The sequence below is a fragment of the Haplochromis burtoni genome, unplaced genomic scaffold (genome assembly GCF_018398535.1).
Source record: "Haplochromis burtoni strain Fernald_Lab_line unplaced genomic scaffold, NCSU_Asbu1 Contig_295, whole genome shotgun sequence".
NCBI lineage: Eukaryota > Metazoa > Chordata > Actinopteri > Cichliformes > Cichlidae > Haplochromis > Haplochromis burtoni.
The window spans coordinates 43,191-62,040 of NW_024582656.1; the positions used below are offsets into that span (position 1 = coordinate 43,191).

Consider the following 18,850-nt stretch of genomic DNA (forward strand, 5'->3'; position numbering starts at 1 on the left):
ACACACACAGTGGGTCAGAGCCCTGACCCCGCCCCTGAGGTACCCCTGAGCGAGGTGCCGTCCCTACACACTGCTCCCCGGGCGCTGCATTGGTGACTGCCCACTGCTTCACTGGGTGAATGGGTTCAATGCAGAGGAGCCATATCCATACAGGGGACTAACACACACACAGTGGGTCAGAGCCCTGACCCCGCCCCTCAAGTAGCTCCGCTCACTCGACCTCCACGGCACTGTGCAGCGTGCTTCCTGATGGTCTAAGTAGAACCTGTCTGGTGTGATCAGACAGGTTCTACTTGTCTGATCACACCAAAACTGTCTGATTGAGTTTATTTAGATCAACATTCACAAATGGGAGAACTTTGTGAGAGCTGCTGTAATCAGCTGTGCGACAGCATTATTTACTCTCGCTGCTAAAGGAGGGAATAAAGGAAGCATCCAAGCTCCTTTCCTAAGCTCTCATCATGACCGCTATGCAGCTGCTTCGGGGTCACTTCACACAGGTGGAAACCTTCATGAGCAACAGAGGTTTTGATTGGACGATCCGTTTTAAACCGTTTGATTTTTGGATTTTTCGTGTGTTTCTCAGATCTCTCTTTAATGGTTCCCAGTAAAATTATGCTCACCTAAATGTTTTTCCTGGATATACAGGCCTCAACACATCTTCGTGACTTCGTGTTGTGCTATCAGAGCACTTCGCTCTCAGACGGCAGACTTATTTGTGGCTCTTTGAGGTTCAGAATGAGAGAGTTGGGCTGAGCTATCAGCTCTCCTGTGGAACCGCGTGGTGTTTGGCCTTTAAACTTTCCTTCTTTTGACTGTGACCCTGAGTCATCTTTTAATTATTATGCTGCAGGTTCAGGTTGCTGGAGGACGTCCCGTACACTGAGCGCTGCTCCCTCACGCTCCTCTGCTTCACTTCCTGAACTGTTTGTTTCTCTGCCGCAGCGTCTTTATTTGCCTCTCTGGGAGGAGTGTTGCTGTGAGCTGTTACCTCATAATCTTCTTGTTCCTCTTTTGTAACCAGGAGTAGTCGGGTTAAGACAAGTATACCCAAACAGTTTGAACATAGCAGCACTGCATCAATACTTAAGCAATACTGCAATATTTTCACTGATCCATTTAAATGGAAAGTCTACCTCATTAGTATCGTGTCTCTGTGAGTCTCGGTTTAAATCCCTCGACTGTCACATTTGGCTCAATGCAGTGTTTCCAGTTTTAAGCAGTTAATAAAAGCTCCCATCGGTGGAACAGCTGCAAGGTCCCGTTAGTGATCTGATGTTTTCCTGAACAGTGAAGACTGGTGTGTTTAAATGTGAGGCCCGTTTGCTTCATCATTCATTATTAATTTTGCTGTTTTAAATGACAATATTAGAGAACTGTCACGGCGGGGTGCGCCGGTGTGAGGAAAGAGGTAGACCCAGATGCAGACACGGTGGAGACAAAACGTAGTTTCAGAAATAAAGCAAGCCTTTATTGGCTGATTGCAGAAGAAAAAACAAGGAACTAGAGAAACTAAGGAGGCTATGAACACTGTTAACAAAAAGGCTGTGACACTCAGTGACAAACTATGACAAGAACACTGAGTAAACTAGAAAACACAGAGAAACAATGGAGTAAACCTATGAAAGCTGTGGTGAGGTTAACAGACGCTCTGACACTGACTGAGTGGAACACACAGACTAAATACACATAAGGAATGATCAAAGGAAGTAGAATCACATGGGGAAACAGCTGACAGAAACTAAACATAATAAACACAAAACTCTTTCAAAATAAAACAGGAAACATAAGGAGATCCAGACATGACTTGAACTTGACAAACAAAGAAAACTTAGACATGAAACATGGCAGAATGTAACCAGATAAACCGAAATGAAACTAGACTACAAAGAATAACAAAACACCAGGAAACTCTGATTACTGGGTCACATGACCCAGGGCCATGACAAGAACACGGAAAAAACAATATTGTAGTTCCAATTTGGCACAAAGTTGAATTTCACACTACTGTAAAATAAAATAAGTCACATAGATTCATCTTTTTAAAAAAGAAGAATCCTCAACATGAAATTCTGACTCACAGAAAAATTTATTTTCATTCAACTTTCACGGCTGATTGAGTAAATACGACAAGTCACACCACAAAAACAAAAATATCAGCAGCGTCTAATCTGAACAGAGCAAAATTCTGGACTTTCTCGATGGCACTAAGTATAATATTACAGGCTTACAAGTAAAATACTGTCCGAATAAGACATAAAGGATTTCTCCTTTCATAATTAAATGATCTCAAAGCAAAATTAAAACCTCAAAGTGCTCAGAGCGCAACAGAAGACTACAAGTGACTAAATGTTTTTTATTACTAAAATGTTGTTATGTTTACACTTTTTCCGACTGTTATTACAGGTTTTAGTGCGGTATAGAGGATGACATCATCATCTGATTCCCGAGCTTCTGCTTGAGCTTACACAAAAAAAGATGCGAAACAAAAACTTGGTAACTTACCCGACACAAAGATGCCGACGCTCTGTTCAGCTGTGAAGCACCAAAACTCTCCATCTGATATAAATCTGATCGTTCCTCCTCCCACGCCTATCAGAAGGTCCTCGTGTAACGTCCATTTGATGCTCGCAGTCATTTAAAGTGAAGATGACTTATTCAAATGTTATTACAGATGCAAACAGGCTGAAGAGATAGTGCGAGATAAATGAGGTCAGGAGTGTCTTCTTCATGTCTCCCGTACCTCTTTATTAAAGTGCGTTTCAAACCAGCACATCTGCTGCATCATCTGTCAGTAACTATGGAAACGTTTGGAAACGGCGGCGGCGTCCTCTGAACTGAAAGCAGCTTTTTGGGTGTTTTTACACCCAAAATCTTTTTGCCTGAGAACTTCAGTGATATTTGAATATTATTATAATTATGATAATTCTGTCACAGGAGTGTTCAGGCTCGATTCCTCCTCTGAACCAATCAGTGATGAGCAGGACGAGGATGCAGCCTGGGACAATTTACATCTCAATCCTTATTTTAATGGAAACACAAAAGGCTCGTACTTTGTCTCAAACCTTCATTTTGTCGTTAAATTTAAACTGGATGAAAGGATTCAAACTCCAGTCACTCGTCTCCACGTTACAGTTAACTGAAAACTGCAGGAAGCAAATATATCGACCTGGGAAGTGTTTTGTTTTGTTAAATGCACGTAAGTACTAAAAAAGACAAAAATCTTAGGAACTCTGCACAACAGAGCTGTGGGCTCTAACAACAAGAATAGCAAAGGTCCACCCTTAAAGATGGATCATCGCGGCGCAGCGGTTAGTACTCGTACCTCACAGGAAGGAGGTTACTGCTTTGAATCTGCTGGTCAGTTCGTTCTGTGCCGAGTGTCCAGGGTTCACAAAAAGTTCACAAAAGGAGGTCGTCTGCATGAGTTTCTGGTAAGAGTCCAAAGAGATGCTTCTCGGGTTAACTGGTAATTTTAACTGGTCAAACTTTGAATGTGAGCATTATAAACCTTGAACAAAAAGTAAGGAAATTTGTGTTTGCTTTGTTAATGCTGATTCGCCTTCAGAATCAATAAAGTTCTATGAGATGTGCCCGGATTTATCTCAGACTGTTCAGGAGCTCAGTGGTCCAGATGTGGGCAGAGATCCAGGACACCATCTTTTACGTGTCGGGAGTGAGAACGGGTTGAAATATTTTACTTTACAGAGGTTTTTTTTCTAATTTAACACTGCAGTGATGGCTCTCATACAAATTGATCAGCTCCTACTCAATGAGTAAGTTTTCTAAACTCAGTTAATTCTGCAGTTTCAAATTTGTTTCATAAGGAGTTTTTGTTGCATCCTGTTGTAGTTTAATCACTGAACGTCATGGATCAGCAGTGTGAAAGGAAGGATGTGGACCCAAATGCAGGACTCGGGAGGCGGGACTTAAACTCAAAATTACAACTTAATCAATGGCCAAGAACACAAAAGGGAACTAATGAGAACCAACTCGCATGTCAGTGGTAACAAAAATAACAAGAACAGAAGCTCATAAAGCCATACAAATGCACAAACACGAGATTTGAGAACACAGAGAACAAAACTAAAGAAGCTCCTCCTCATTCTCTCTGTTTTGGTCTTAAGGGAGCACAGACGCTTTCGGACCTCAGTGACCAGAGTTGCTGGGATGGGAGAGGTCCATCGTGACCTTCATGCTTTGGTCTTGCACGCTTGGTGTAGACGGACCGCAGGTTCCCGGGTCCACACCTGGTCCTAGAACACAGGTACAGCTGTTTCCTGCCATTCTGCTTCAGCGGTTTGTGGACATATAAGTACACTTCCTGTTTATTATCTAACACTGTAATGACGCAGCCTGGGGCGGGGTCTCCGCTCCCGCGAGTACCAAGTGGACCCTCGCAGTGATGAGGATGCTGTGATGATGTCTCACTCTGTTCACATTTCTGGAAACCACAAATTTCAGACGGATTATAAAGGAAAAGGCTCTTTTGTGTTTTTAGTTTACTTTAAATATGATGTAATAAATATATTTGAATCTTCACTACAGAAACTTACATTTTCTTTATATGGAATGTGGACACATTTTGAATTTACTACATTTTAGTTTTGATCTTTTGTTTCTGTAGTCACATAATCAACAAGTACTGCCACACTTAAAAATGTGTATCATCCAAGTTACGTTATGGGGCATAATATCTAACTGAATTTATGAAATTAATCTCTGTCTCTCTTCCACAGCATGTCTTTATCCTGTCTTCCTTCTCAACCAATCACAGCAGATGGCCCCGCCCCTCCCTGAGCCTGGTTCTGTCGGAGGTTTTTTCCTGTTAAAAGGGAGTTTTTCCTTCCCACTGTTGCCAAAGTGCTGCTCATAGGGGGTCATATGATTGTTGGGTTTCTCTGTATCTATTATTGTAGGGTCGACCTTACAATATAAAGCACCTTGAGGCGACTGTTACTGTGATTTGGCGCTTTATTAATAAAACTGTATTGAATTGAAAAACGTTGTATAAATCTCTCCGAGTAATTCAGGAGAGCAGAAAGGTGCTGTATAAGAATCATTTACCATTTATCGTTATCATTATTGTTATTATGCTCATCTGAGAGGTCTCATGTGGAAAGCAAAGCTCTGTAGGCTCGAGGTCACACGGTTCACATCTCAGATAAATAAACTGTGACTAGACCTGAAAATGTTAATTCCTGCTAAGCTGAACTGTTATAATTCACATTACTGACACATGGGTTCTTCTTGTTTGCAGCAGGCTGACAGATGAGGTCAGGCTGGAGCTTCTGTGGACTGTGATGTTTGCAGACGACACTGTGATCTGCAGTGAGAGTAGGGAGAAGGTGGAGGAGAGCCTGGAGAGGTGGAGGTCTGCTCTTAGAGACAAGACAAATTAAAGTCAGTAGAAAGAAAACAGAATCCATCTGTGTGAATGAGACGGAGACCAGTGCGAAGGTCAGAACTTATTTCTATTAGTTTTATTGTCATTTTTAACGCCTCAGTTGACCACATATTATTTTGTTTTTTATTTGGTTTTGAGGAGAAGATTTGGCTTCTTTTTTGTTCCAGTGGTTTTTCTTTTAATTTTATAATTTATTTTCTTTGCTAGTCATTATTTTTTTATGAAAGAAGAAAATGTGGAAACCCTGTTTTGTCAGCAATAAATAAAAGACGGGAAGGTCTGCTTAGCTGACATCTCTGCAACACAGCACAGAATTCATTTAAGAAGTTTCTCCGTTTTTTTCAAACAAGGATTTTACAAAAATAAAAGTAAAAAAATCACCAAACATATTCAGCATAAACCTTTACATTCACACACTGCATCAAAATTATGCAGCCAAACTTATTTGCAAGCAAAAACGTTTTATGAGATTTATAAGATCTGTACTTTTCCTTATATTTATATATATTTTAAACATTTCTAATTATTTAATATTTATATATAAAAAATAAAAATAATATGTGCTTTTAGAATTTACTTTTTGTCCTTGTCCTTTTAAAAAATAAAGATTCCACAACAATAAAAAATAAATGAGACACGTTGGCGCATGAATCCTGCTTTGAGTGAGTCATCTTGTTTTTAGACAACCTTTGGCGAGCCTCATCGCGAGCTCCTCCGCGCAGACTCCCTGCATCCTAACGGGAGCATCACTGCGCACCGACACAGAGACCGACGCAGCGAGCGGACGACACCTCCGTCAGCCGATGTATGAAGGCTTTCTTTCCCGGATCAGCGGCTTGTTTTCGGTGATTCTCTTCTCAGCCGTCGCTCCTCTATGGATGTGAAGTAAAAGCGGACGGTAGTCAGTCGGTGTCCTCTCATCTCTGCGCTCTTTCTCCCCGCTCGGTCAGGACCGCATCCTGCCCCGATCCACAAAATGGCGGATATCAGCGAGCTGGGACCCGCCTACGGTGAGATCCAGGCCCTTTTGGTCTTCGTATCTTTTCCATCTCACCCACATCCACCGTGTTTAAATGGCCTCACTGCGTTAGGCTGTGGGGTGTACTGGGGTCAAATGCTGTGACATATTTAACGGATGCCTGCAGCAGGTGAATAAAGCGGCCGCACAGCCCATCACATCCAGTCTTTCCTTTCATGCTTCAGGGGTGGAGCGGGTCATCTTCCCGTGACTGGCACCACTGCCAGGCCGGTCAAATGAGCTCACACGGTGATTTTGTGACCGCAGCCATGTTTGAGTGGACGGTGTTGGGGAAAGATGACCGTCCTCTAAGTCATCATTTCACTGCCACGGAAAAAAAGTGCGTGGGGTTTAAACGAGGCCTCGCGCGTGCCTCTGCATCATCGGTGACAAATTAAAAATAACAGCAGCCCGCGCGGGGGAGAAAAACAGGGCGTTCTCGCGGCGCTCCCACGGACGGTCTGCCTCGCTCTCGTGCGTGCGTGAGCGCGCGCCCGTCGGGGTGTGTATGGGTGACGTCATGTCTGTGCTCTCAGAGTGAAAAAACCTTTTAAATCAGTTTAATCGTCGCGTGGGAGCTGATCAGCGAAAGGAAAATAAAGTAAACGACGATTACGTCATCGATGAAGCGCCTTTTAATACAAACGAGCTGAAGATCCAGACTTACACCACATCTTATATGTACTGGCTGATAAATGCAGTTAATCGATTGGCTGATTGTGGTGCGATCATAAAACTGGATGATGGTGTTTCTGTGGAAAATTATAATTGCTCCTAGTTTTCTGACATTTTTAGATAAAAATCTATATTGAAGGTTTCTGTTGTTTGCTGGTTTAAAGGACCCAGTAAAGAGTTCTGTCTGTGGTGAGCCTGAACATCCACCCAGAAGACACTCAGCCACTTTATTAGGCACACCTTGCTAGCAGTTGAATGGGTGTGCCTAATAAAGTGGCTCGTATAGTATGTGACAGGAAGTTCTGTCCTAAAGATCTGGTTTCACCGACAGAAGCTGCGAATAAGCAGAACGAGGGAGCTTTAAAATGACAGGTTAAGACTTCTGAATCAATCCACTGTATTATTCAGGAGCTCGTTGATCCACATACCGATCAGCTGAGGTTATGGATCAGCTCAGGACGGTGCTGATTAGAAAAGAGCTTTTGGTGTGGAGAAATGGTGGCTTCCAATGATTATGTGAACAAATTATTGAGAGTAAAGACAATCAATCACCTTCTGCATTCGTTTTAGCTGCAAAGCTACAAAGCTGTGCGCTTGAATGGTTTGTTCTGCTTCCCTGCAGAGCGAGAGTTCATGTTGAACCCCAGTTTAGTTGAGCTCCGATGACTCAGAGAGAACCTTTAGTCAGCAAATTTAATCCAGATTAATCAAACCAACAGGCGTCACTGGAACCACTGAAGGGCTGTGCAGAGTGCAGAGTTAGCATCCATACATTCTGGACTTTACTGCATTTTTTCATAATGTCTGAATCCCACTGACGAGTTTGATATTAGACATTAAATTCTCTTCATTGTCAGTTTAAATTGGGGGGGTTCAGTAAAATTATTATATAGTTACACCTCCAACCTTAAAATAAAGATGTTGTTCCCCACAAACTAGAACGAGCTCGACGCGCCTCACATACCAGACATAGAAGCTGCGTGCAGGGAGCCTGAGGACGGCTGTGCAGACAGCTGTCTGTAGCTGTCAGCAGGGGGTCTCAGCGCTGCACAGCTCAGGTGCCCGTTGGTTGTTAATTAACTGGAGCTCTCTTTCCCCGTGGCTCCCACTTCCTGCAGGTCACCTGAGGCGCCGCTCTGTGTCCATCTGGGCCAAAAAACTCCCACTGTGTTATTTATTATCTGCATTGTTCAAGTGTGCAGACACATCTTTAATATTCAGTAAGTTCGTTGCATTTACTTAAGTGAATCGATATGTTAAATAATCACAATTAAACCTGAAAAATTGTGATTATGTTCTTTCCACAATCAGACAAACGAATACGTCTCATGCAGCACGGACTTCCTGTCGTATCCTCCAGTCAGTAAATATCTGGATGTGATCAATTAGAGTTATTGGACACTTTTTCCTTTAATCGAGTGTAATCAGTCAGAGACAAAGGTCAGAACAGACACAGGTTACAGATGAACTGGTTACTCCGTGAGAAATCGCATTAAGTGATGATTTAAACTGCTGAGAATAAACCGAGCAGATCAGAGACTGTGAGCTTCTCCTCAGTGTGTGTGTGTGTGTGTGAGCAGGAGCGTGTATTCATATCTTTGTGGGGACCAAAAATTGGAAGTTTTAGGGGACCAACAGCCCTTATAGGGACCGAAAATCGTGGTCCCCACAAGTTTGAAGGCATTGTTGAGACTCAAAATGTGGTTTTAGTGTCAGGGTTGCAGAGGGGTTATGGTTAAGTTTAGGGTAAGTGGCTCAGGAAAGCATTATGTCAATTAGATGTCCCCACAAGATATGAATGCCCAACATGTGTGTGTGTGTCCCAGAGTTGCCAGGCAGCAAGCTCAGCTGCTTTCAGCTCTTTCCAAAACATGACATCATCTGATGGAGTCTGAATGAAAAGCGAGAACAAACAGGAAGGAGGATTTTCTGGACTTTGATTCTGCAGCTTTTACACTTTGAGCAGCGACTCTGTGTCTGTCAGCAGAAACACGTCAGACCTGCATATGAGTTAAAACACTGACAGCAAAGAGGAAACAGGGAGGCTTCAAGTGTGTGACACAGTGTGCCAGGCACAGACTGCGTGAAGCTGTAAATGCTGTAACCACAGCTAGTCACACAGTTCACTTCATCAACACGAGCAGTTTATTGTTTTATTCATATTTTATTTAGCGTTGTTTCCTTTAATCTGACTGAAACACGCGCTGATGTGGTTCTGACGCAGCCGTTTCTGTCACCAGCAGCAGTGTCCCGCCTGCAGAAGAATCTGATTGGTTACTCATCACAATTTAAAGCCTATAGGAGCCAAACAAAGTAGGTCATTCATTCTGGAGCAGCTCTGCTGAGCTGTGATGGAGACACAGTAGCAGATGTTGGTGAAGTTGCAGTAAATAGATTTTACTAATGAAGCTTCTTAGATTTGATGGAGTTCTTCGCCTCAGTTCTGCTCTTGCTCTTGTGTGTTTTTTCACCTCTCTTTGGCTTTTGTTCTGCGGTTGTGTGTTTATTTCATTCAGCGAGGTTGCTTTTCATGTTTTGGCTGCTGTGGAAATGCCAAGGGCAGCCTCGCGCTACGGGGCTGCTTCAGGCTGTGTGGCAGTGTTTAGGAGTCTGGAGCCTTCCAATGAGAGGTGGAGTACACTCTGCTAACTTTGCATCCTCCACCTGGGGTGGAGAGATTCTGGGACATGAGGACTTTCAGAGAACAGTGTGTAAAGTGGCAGAAACGCGAGCTCCCTGCAGCTTTCCAAGAATCCCAGTGACTCAGTGGATCAATTGAAAAGGTTTTTCTCGCACTAGTTTTCTGGGATGGACATTTACTAACTGCGTCCTCTCTCTGTGGATGCTTTGCGTCCGGCCTGATCACCGACATATTGAAGCTACAGCTCGCTGCGTTTTGCTTTAGCTGCTGGGTAGCACACTGAATTCTACCTCAGCATTCAGTGAATACCAAGTCAGTACATCAGTGCAGTTTCTCTGGGAAAGCTACTGTGTGTGTGTGTGCGTGCGCGTGCGTGTGTGTGTGCGTGTGTGTGTGTGTGCGTAGCATCAGTGTGCCCTTGTGTGACTCACAACAATACTCTTTTATACCCAGCAAACAAAGAGCTCCACAAACCCCGCCTCTCTGCTCTCCCTCCGCCCAGTCCTCAGATGTTTCTAATGAGATCCTCGGAGAGTCGATGTGGTGACTTCACTCTGTGTTACTGTCACCGACTGCGCTGCCCTAGCTGCTGTAGGATGCTACAGTCTGCGCTCTCTGGTGGTCCCAGTGCTCGAATATCTCCACCTCTTAGATTTGGATTATATGGAAGGGAAACACTGACGGTCTCTGTGAGGACTGCAGCGATTCACCAAATAACTAACTAGCTAACTACAGAAGTTAAAATAAAAGCGTGCGTCTGCAGACCAACTGTTAACGTAGCTTGACTTAGCTTCAAATCGGGCAGCTGAAGTCAGACGGCAGCTTTCTTACTTCCTGTCAGTGAACCTGAAGCGAGCAGGGGAGAGTCTAAAGGAGGGCACGGGGGGCACTACGCTGCAGATTATCATTTCTATAAAATCTAAGTAAATAAAGTAAAAACACAAATGGGTCAGTGCAACACTGAAGTATTATTAACATTAATTATTAACATCCACACCGTCTCAACATGTGTTTTACACACTGTTGCAGTCATCACATGCTGCTTTAAATCTCACACACACAAGGACTCACACATGAAGACAGTAAAGCTACATCATACACGAGGCAGTGATACGCCTCCCAAAATACAGAGTAAAGACTATTTTCTGTCTCATTTTATATTTAATTACTGTTTTTATTATTTAATTATTTTTGCACGTGAGAAAATAAACATAAACACACTACGAGCTGGCACGTCATGTAAACCACTCAAAGTACTGCGATTTCTAAAATGGCAAAAATTAACAGTTCATTTTAGATTTGTTTTGAATATTTACTGTTGCTGTGTAATAAGACGACTACTTCGTATCCGATTACTCGATATTCAAAAGTCCTCTTGGCTCCGCCCACAAACAGATGTTAATTGGGCAAAGCGTTCGGTTCTATTTGGTTACTCGGTTTAGTGTTTTTAATTATTTGTCCTCCTGATAGCTGCAGTTTGTTCTCCCAGTGAGGGATTATTCTGAAAGTCCTGGACCCTGCTGTGCGGTGGATGGCAGACTTCAGGGTTACAAATGGCGTCACACTGGGATAAACTGCGTGTTTGTGTGTTGACTGAACAGCAGCCTGTTGTGTCTGACTCACTCCACTGTTGCTCTCTCTCTCGCAGCCATGTCTCCGGTGCTGGCGGGCTTCCTGGGGGCTGGTGTTTTGGTTTTGGTCGTGGTGGTTCTGGTGCTGCTCTGGTCCTTCTGTCAGCGCCGTTACCTCCGAATCTCTGGGCGCTACAAGCTGCACGGGGACCGTTACTATGACTCGGAGGATCCGCCCTACAAGTTCATCCACATGCTAAAGGGGATCAGCATTTACCCAGAATCCCTCAGCAGCAGCAAAAGGATCGTGCGCGGCATCCGGCGTGCCGACCGTTCCGACCGTGACGGAGAGCGAGGCTGCACCACAGCGGGCACCGCCGGGAGGGGGATGGTGCTTGTGGACGCTGAGAACAACATCCTGGATGTCCCCGGTCAGCTGCAGATGAGTCACCTGGTCCCTCCTGCTGGCGCAGACGCCGCCCACGGCCAGGGTCGGCTGGAGCGGGCTTTACCGGTCCGTGCTGACTACTGCTGCCTGGACAGCAGCTCAGCCAGCAGCAGCCAGACCAGCAGTAAGACGGCGTCCCCCTTTACCCCCGCCTCCTCAGAGCCCGAGCCCGAGCCCAGCCTGGGCTCCATCAGCCTCACCGTCGACTACAACTTCCCCAAGAAGGCTCTGGTAGTGACCATCGTCGGCGCCCGGGGCCTCCCCGCCATGGACGAGCAGGCGGGTAGTTCGGACCCCTACGTGAAGATGACCATCCTCCCCGAGAAGAAGCACCGCGTCAAGACCCGCGTCCTGAGGAAGACCCTGGACCCGCTGTTTGATGAGACCTTCACTTTCTACGGCGTGGCCTACAGCTCGCTGCCTGAGCTCACCCTGCACTTCCTGGTCCTCAGCTTTGACCGCTTTGCCCGCGATGATGTCATCGGGGAGGCAGTGGTGCCGCTGAAGGGCGTGGACCCGAGCACGGGCCGAGTCCACCTGAGCCAGCAGATCACCAAGAGGAACATGCAGGTGAGCGAGGCTTTGCTGCAGCTGTAATAAAACTAATGGTAGTTGTATTTGAAACAGTCGTGGAACAGACTTCTAGTCTGATCCCAGATCAGCACTGAAACAGTGCCCTCATATAAATATGTTTCTGATGTAATCTCCAAAAGTTGAGTCTGTTCATCTGGGCGTTTTCAGAGAAACGTTTCGTCACTCATCCAGGTGACGTCTTCAGTCTCAGCTGACTGAAGACGTCACCTGGATGAGTGACGAAACGTTTCTCCCACTGAAAACGCTACGTGTGTGTGAATGTGTGTGTGAACGTGTGTGTGAATGTGTGTGTGACTGGATGTGTAAAGCGCTTTGGGGTCCTTAGGCACTAGTAAAGCGCTGTACAAATACAGGCCATTTACTTTCCTGGATGATGGAGATGCATCAAGACGTTTCTGATGTACTGTATTTGTATAGAGCTGAAGTCACAGTTAGTGACTCTCATATGCAGCAGGAAGCAGCAACATAATAGTGACGTGATGTCCAGCCCATTTTTCTTAACCAATAAAGTTCTCAGTTTCTAATAAATATAAAATCATGTTCACAGTTCCGTCTGTTTTTGGTTGTTTCCATCCTAAATGACAGAGTTAGAAGTCACATGAGGCTAAAGCTTCCTGTTAGTGTTTGCACTCATGATTGACAGCAGTGGTCCTGGCACTTTACATACGTGACTAACTCTCTGCGTTACCATGGCAGCCAGCTGCTCAGTCTGTGTCAGTGACAGCCTCGCTGTTGTTCCGTCTCTTATCAGTTTAATGTTGGATCGTCAAACATGCGAGCAGTGGACGAGAGAAAACACCGTAAACCTGAAAACAAGAAACAGTCACACGGATACAACGCTAACTTTGTTCCCTCTGTTGTGTGTTTTAGTGCGAGAGTCGTGGAGAGCTGCTGGCGTCTCTGTCCTACCAGCCGGTGTCTCATCGCCTCAGCGTGGTCGTCCTGAAGGCTCGACACCTCCCCAAGATGGACATCACCGGCCTGTCAGCCAGTGAGTAGAAAGCAGGACAGAGAGCAGGAAGACGCTCAGCGTTCAGTCTGACTTGCTTAGAAGATATTTTTCTGTTTTTTGAGGCACAGTCAGTGTTGTGGTTGGAACATGCAGCATGGAGCGAGTCGGCCTAAAGCACCTGAATTGATTGATTTATTCATAAACTATCCACGCATATCCAAACACCCCCTGATAAACAACATGCTATAGAGCTGCTGTGCAATTGTTGTTTGTTCTTATATTGATATAAGAGGATATTTGTCAAACATCGAAGCTTGATCTTAGACCGTTCTCCTTCTGTCCTCAGACCCCTATGTGAAGGTGAACGTCTTCTATGGCCGTAAGCGCATCGCCAAGAAGAAGACCCACGTGAAGAAGTGCACGCTAAACCCGGTCTTCAATGAGTCCTTCATCTACGACATCCCGCCCGAGCTTCTGCCCGAGATCTCCGTGGAGTTCCTGGTGGTCGACTTCGACCGGACCACCAAGAACGAGGTCCTGGGTCGCCTCCTGCTCGGCCTCCACAGCCCCTCCCCCTCTGGAGCCTCCCACTGGAGGGACGTGTGCGAAAACCCCCGCCGGCAGATCTCCAAATGGCACAACCTGAGCGAGTACTGAGGGAGGAGCACCGCCCGAAACCAGCCGACACCACCCACTGGCTGGGACTCCACCAGTGAAGCCACTGGGAAATAAAGACTCAGTGTACAGCACATACACACACACACACACACAGACACACACATACATAAAACAACACAGTCACACTGTTGTGATCATAGGTAAACTCTCTCCCTCTATTATCTCTCTACCACAACTACATCTGCAAGTATAAGAAGAATCCTGCAGCTCTTTACAGCCAGTAAACAAACCATGACGTCCATCTCTAAGACTGTTCTCGTGTCTCCTCTGGCTGTCGATGTGTGTCGACGGGGGAAGGAATGCTCAAATATGATTAAAAGAAAAAAAAGAAATGTGAGAAAAAAGAAAAAGTTCCCCTCTTGCTGTTGTTGCCATGCAGTTCATTGCATGTCCGTCTGAAAAGAAAAAAAAATCACTCCAAATGAAGAGTTGAGATCTGTGACATCACCACGGCAGGAAGAAATTTCAGCTCTGATAGAAAATATGATGAAAATACTGCATATAAACTGAAACGCTGAATATATCCAAGTAACGATTGCTCCTCTGGAGGACCAAACACTGCTGCAAAGAATCGCTGCGACGCTCAGTCGACGTTCCATTTGCAGGATAGTTGCTGTTGTCAGACAGCAGCGTGCTTCTGCCTGCAGATCATTTTCACCCACCGCTCCTGCAGCAGATCGTACGACCGCACCCGACCCCGGAGGAAGTGCACTCGGCCTCGTTTCAACGGGGATTCTGGACCGTCAGAACCTCCTGACTGACCCTATATCGTGTGAAATCAGCTCCTGCTCTTGAAGACTGAAAGATTATGTAAAATACTTGTTTGTAACATGAATGCATTCCTCTAATTTAGGCTGCGAGTGACGCAGAGGGCGGCTGTGGTGCCTGATGATGTTTCAGCTGTTCTATCTTCAGAACTAAAACTAAAAGAGAAGCTAGTTTACCACAGGAGTGCTGTAGTTACGATGAGGATAACACTCGCTTTAAATGATGGGAGGTAAATAAGAACTTCAGGGCTTAAAACTGAAACCAATGTGGAAGTGCTAAAACCTGCAGCTCCTCTAAACACTGTTCAGGCAGCTGGGTGACAATTCAGAAAAGAAAACAACCAAAATAAAGTCTGAAAACCTGAAAGGACATTAAAAAGCAATGAAATCTGCAGCATACAGCAGTTAATGACTAGAATTCAGCTGACCGTCGAAAGTACAAAAAGTCTTTATAGTTCGACTACCTCTTTGATGCTAAAAGTAGCGTAACCAGAAACATCAGATGTAGCTTTTGTTGCTTACGACTCTTGCTGGAAAACGCTGAATATCCTGAAATGCAACAGTCCACATTCTACAGAAAAGCACTTTACTGTCATGTGACAAAAGTCCACCAAGTAATGTGTGTGAGGGCTGTTCAGTACACGCATTCAAAACTAATTAAGGCTTGTTTATAAAAGACTAATTCAGCGTTTTGACACAGTCACTGTTGATTTATCGAGGTCTTTAAAAGCTCTGATGGTAGGCGTCCACTCCAAAGGTCAGACTTCCATCTTGGACATAAAAGTTGGATGTAGGTACCGTGACATCAGCTTTTGGTCCCTGTGAAATCGAGGGAACTGAACACTCCTGCTTTTTAACTCTCATAAAAAATGACATCATGCTGTGTTCATAAAGACCTAAACTGTCAGGTGAAATGATAAATTCATCATGAAGGTGATAACAAGTAGGATTTCATTTCCTCAGTTCTTTCAGACTTCGGGCTTCTTATTCCAGCCCTCGCTGCCCCCTGCTGGTCATTAGAACTGCTTCCACATTGGGTTCACTTTTCAGACTGAACTTATGTTCATCTGCTGTATCCAGTCTTTATTTCTGCTGATTAGGCTCCACCTTCTCGTCTAAATATGGTCATCCTGGCACTGAACGCCGATGCTAAGGATGGGATGTGAAACATGCTCGGCGACCACGGCAGCGCTCCTCTGCTTCACTGCGCTGGTCTCATTTTGTACATTTCCCTCTCCTCCATCACACCGAGACTCTGATTTGCACTGCTTTGTAAAGCGTATCTCTCCCCCTGTGAATGTTCCCCTGCAGCCAGCTGGTGGCGCTGTTTTATATTACTTTGTTCCTACAAGCCCAGTGAATGTGTCTGAGGTGACGTTGGACTTTGGCTTCATGTTTTCTTACTGACGAGTTTGTTTGAGTGATGACACACTGTGAGTTTAGTCTCGGAAGCACATTTTAACCCCAGTTTAACTTTAACCTTGAATCTGCTCAACAGCTTGCTTACTAGTGCAGAGAGTAATAAAGTTTGTGCAAGTTTCACTTTGAATCATAGAGAGGTGAAGAAAACGCCACCTGAAGCCGGATCTCCATCGACGCCCTCGGATTCAAACTGTGACCTGCTGGCGGACAGACAGACAGACTGAGTGTACATTTGTACAGATGTGAAGATGTTTGCTGGTTTCCTTCCTGTCCGATGTTCTCAGAGCTTTAGTGTGTTTGAGCGCCCCCTGCTGTAGACCTGGATGCTAACCTCTGTGTTGGGTTTGTTAACACTCATTGGACGTACAAATAAAAACAAGTTATCCATGACGGCCGCGCCTGAACGCTCATTTCACTTTATTTACACTTGATCGTTTATTTTATGGGTCCAAGGTGGCGTGATATTAAGAATATTGTATATTGTCAACACAAACAATGGCAGATTTAATTGGCTCTATAAGGCATTATCACGCAGAGGTGGGACCAAGTCATTGTTTTGCAAGTCTCAAGTAATGTCAGGCCAGTCAGAGTCGAGTCTCAAGTCACTGGTGTAAAAGTCCGAGTAAAGTCACAAGTCTGAAACTTTGAATTTTGAGTCCTTTCGTCAACACATGACGAAATAGTGAACGTAGAAAATATACACAAATTGTGAAATTGCACCTCTTTAAAATGCAGCTCAATTAAACCTAGCTCCAAGAATAATTTTCACCGACGGTTCTGAGATAAGCTGCATGTTATTCTTGGATGCGGTTGTAGGACCGGCTTTAAAATCGCATGACAAAAATATCATACACATTAAAAAAAACTGCATCACCAACGTAGCCTGAACAACATTTGCTTGTTAGATGAAGTCAGCTATCTCATCGTAGCAAGAGAGAAGCACCACCTACCGTTCTTTACGCAACTTCTACCGTCGGAGAAAGTTGGAAGCTGCTCCATCTCTGTCTGTGATTCTCTACTTGCATGTTTTCCATATTGCATTTCGGTTTTTTGTTGACTACTTCATAGTTTATGTACCTGAAAAAAATATCTCCTTGCAGCATTTTTGAGCGTTTTTTTTTTTCTTTTTTAAAAAAAATCTGGTTAATTTGATTGGCTGTGGTACAGCTCACGCAGACATACGTACGGAGTGTGGTTTGAATAAATGAATCAATTAAAATAATGGTGCACACTTTCTATATAATATAATATAATATGCGTGTTAAATTTTATATTTGGGGTGAAATATCAAGTCTTTTCAAGTAAACCGGTTCAAGTCCAATTCAAGTCCCAGGTCATTTGTGTAAAAGTCCAAGTCAAGTCACAGTCTTAGAACATTTTTTCAAGTCAAGTCTAAAGTCATAAAATTAACGACTCGAGTCTGACTGGAGTCCAAGTCATGTGACTCGAGTCCACACCTCTGTTATCACGTCAACCTGCAGATCATTCTAGCATATCTAAATCTTTACGTGGTACTTTCTATATGCTGGCAGTACACACCTCACTTGTAAGGGTCATAGTTTCTAAGTTACAGGGTTTTTTGTCAGTCTTTGATGTGTCGACCTCATTGGATGGAAGCCAGATTTAATTGGATTGTCACAATGACATCACTCTATGCCTCTAATAAGTTTAAATACATTTTTTCACTGTGAATGACGCAGTTTTGATATTAGTAGTGTGTAAGCCATTTTAACCATTAACTTTATTTGAAGGAGTTTTATTAAAGTGAGGAGCTGTATCAGTAAGTGTGCACCGGACGTTTTAATAAGAGAAAAATGCAGCATGTCACCAGATTTTCACATCATTTAAAGATTGAGAAGATGTCTTTCTTAGAAATCACCAGAGCCAGTGTCATCTGACCTTTGATGATCCCTGTCACATGAACGTTTCTCAGAAACTCTGACACTGGTTCCTTCATCCCGCCTCTCTCTGAGCATACTCTGACTGCATTTACCCAAGAAGACACTGACGTGGTCCACGGAGAGCGAAACGCCTGTAATGACGCAGATATAAACGATTAACCTGCTAACAAAAAAAAAAAGTGAAAAGCTTTTACATAATATTCTTTCTGTGGTTTTGTAGAGTCTCCGGCAGGCTGCTGCTGATGTTTGCTGATCGTGTTGAAGCATGACCTCATTACTTTTACATTTTACATTAACAGTGAGCCAGTGTATTCTTGTTTTTATGTTTTCAGACTTGTATCTTATTTGAAGTTCCTGAATTGAGTCATGCAGCTACAACAATTTGTAGGGTAGATTACAAAATATCACTGCTATGTATCAAGTGACAGAAATATCGGTTGTGTCACGTACGCCTCACAGTTACAGGAACACGGTCACGATCGATGCGTGAACACCAAACCTGAGCAAAACACTGGGAGACATTAGCTGATGAAGGCAGATTCAAAACACCAAGCTGGCCATGGTGAAACACTCCAGGATTCATAACAAGCTTCGGTAACCAGCGGGACCAACAAGCCTAGTACTGATTTGATAATATCATTTTTTTTAAATCAGTCAAGAAGAAGCCAGTCAGTCACTCCTTACCTTGCAGCTTCCTGTTTCAAAGTGGCCACACCCCCACCTGCAAGCCTGATCAGTTACAGCTTCCTGTTTCAAAGTGGCCACACCCCCACCTG

General features: G+C 44.3%; 1 protein-coding gene across 1 annotated transcript; it reads left to right on the forward strand.

Annotated features, from left to right (window-relative positions):
- Window positions 1–6,105: 6,105 nt before the first annotated feature.
- Window positions 6,106–16,563, forward strand: syt11b (synaptotagmin XIb). The gene is made up of 4 exons (XM_005941074.3): window positions 6,106–6,417; window positions 11,390–12,330; window positions 13,225–13,345; window positions 13,653–16,563. The coding sequence occupies exons 1-4, from the start codon at window positions 6,384–6,386 to the stop codon at window positions 13,961–13,963; spliced, it is 1,407 nt and encodes a 468-aa protein (XP_005941136.1). The 5' UTR covers window positions 6,106–6,383; the 3' UTR covers window positions 13,964–16,563.
- Window positions 16,564–18,850: the final 2,287 nt, after the last annotated feature.

What these genes read in the sequence shown, in the direction of transcription:
- syt11b (XM_005941074.3), top strand. Translation starts at nt 6,384, where the DNA reads ATGGCGGATATCAGCGAGCTGGGACCCGCCTACG. An exon ending in CGAGCTGGGACCCGCCTACG is followed by an intron (nt 6,418 to 11,389) that starts GTGAGATCCAGG and finishes TCTCTCTCGCAG; the next exon opens with CCATGTCTCCGGTGCTGGCG. An exon ending in TCACCAAGAGGAACATGCAG is followed by an intron (nt 12,331 to 13,224) that starts GTGAGCGAGGCT and finishes TGTGTGTTTTAG; the next exon opens with TGCGAGAGTCGTGGAGAGCT.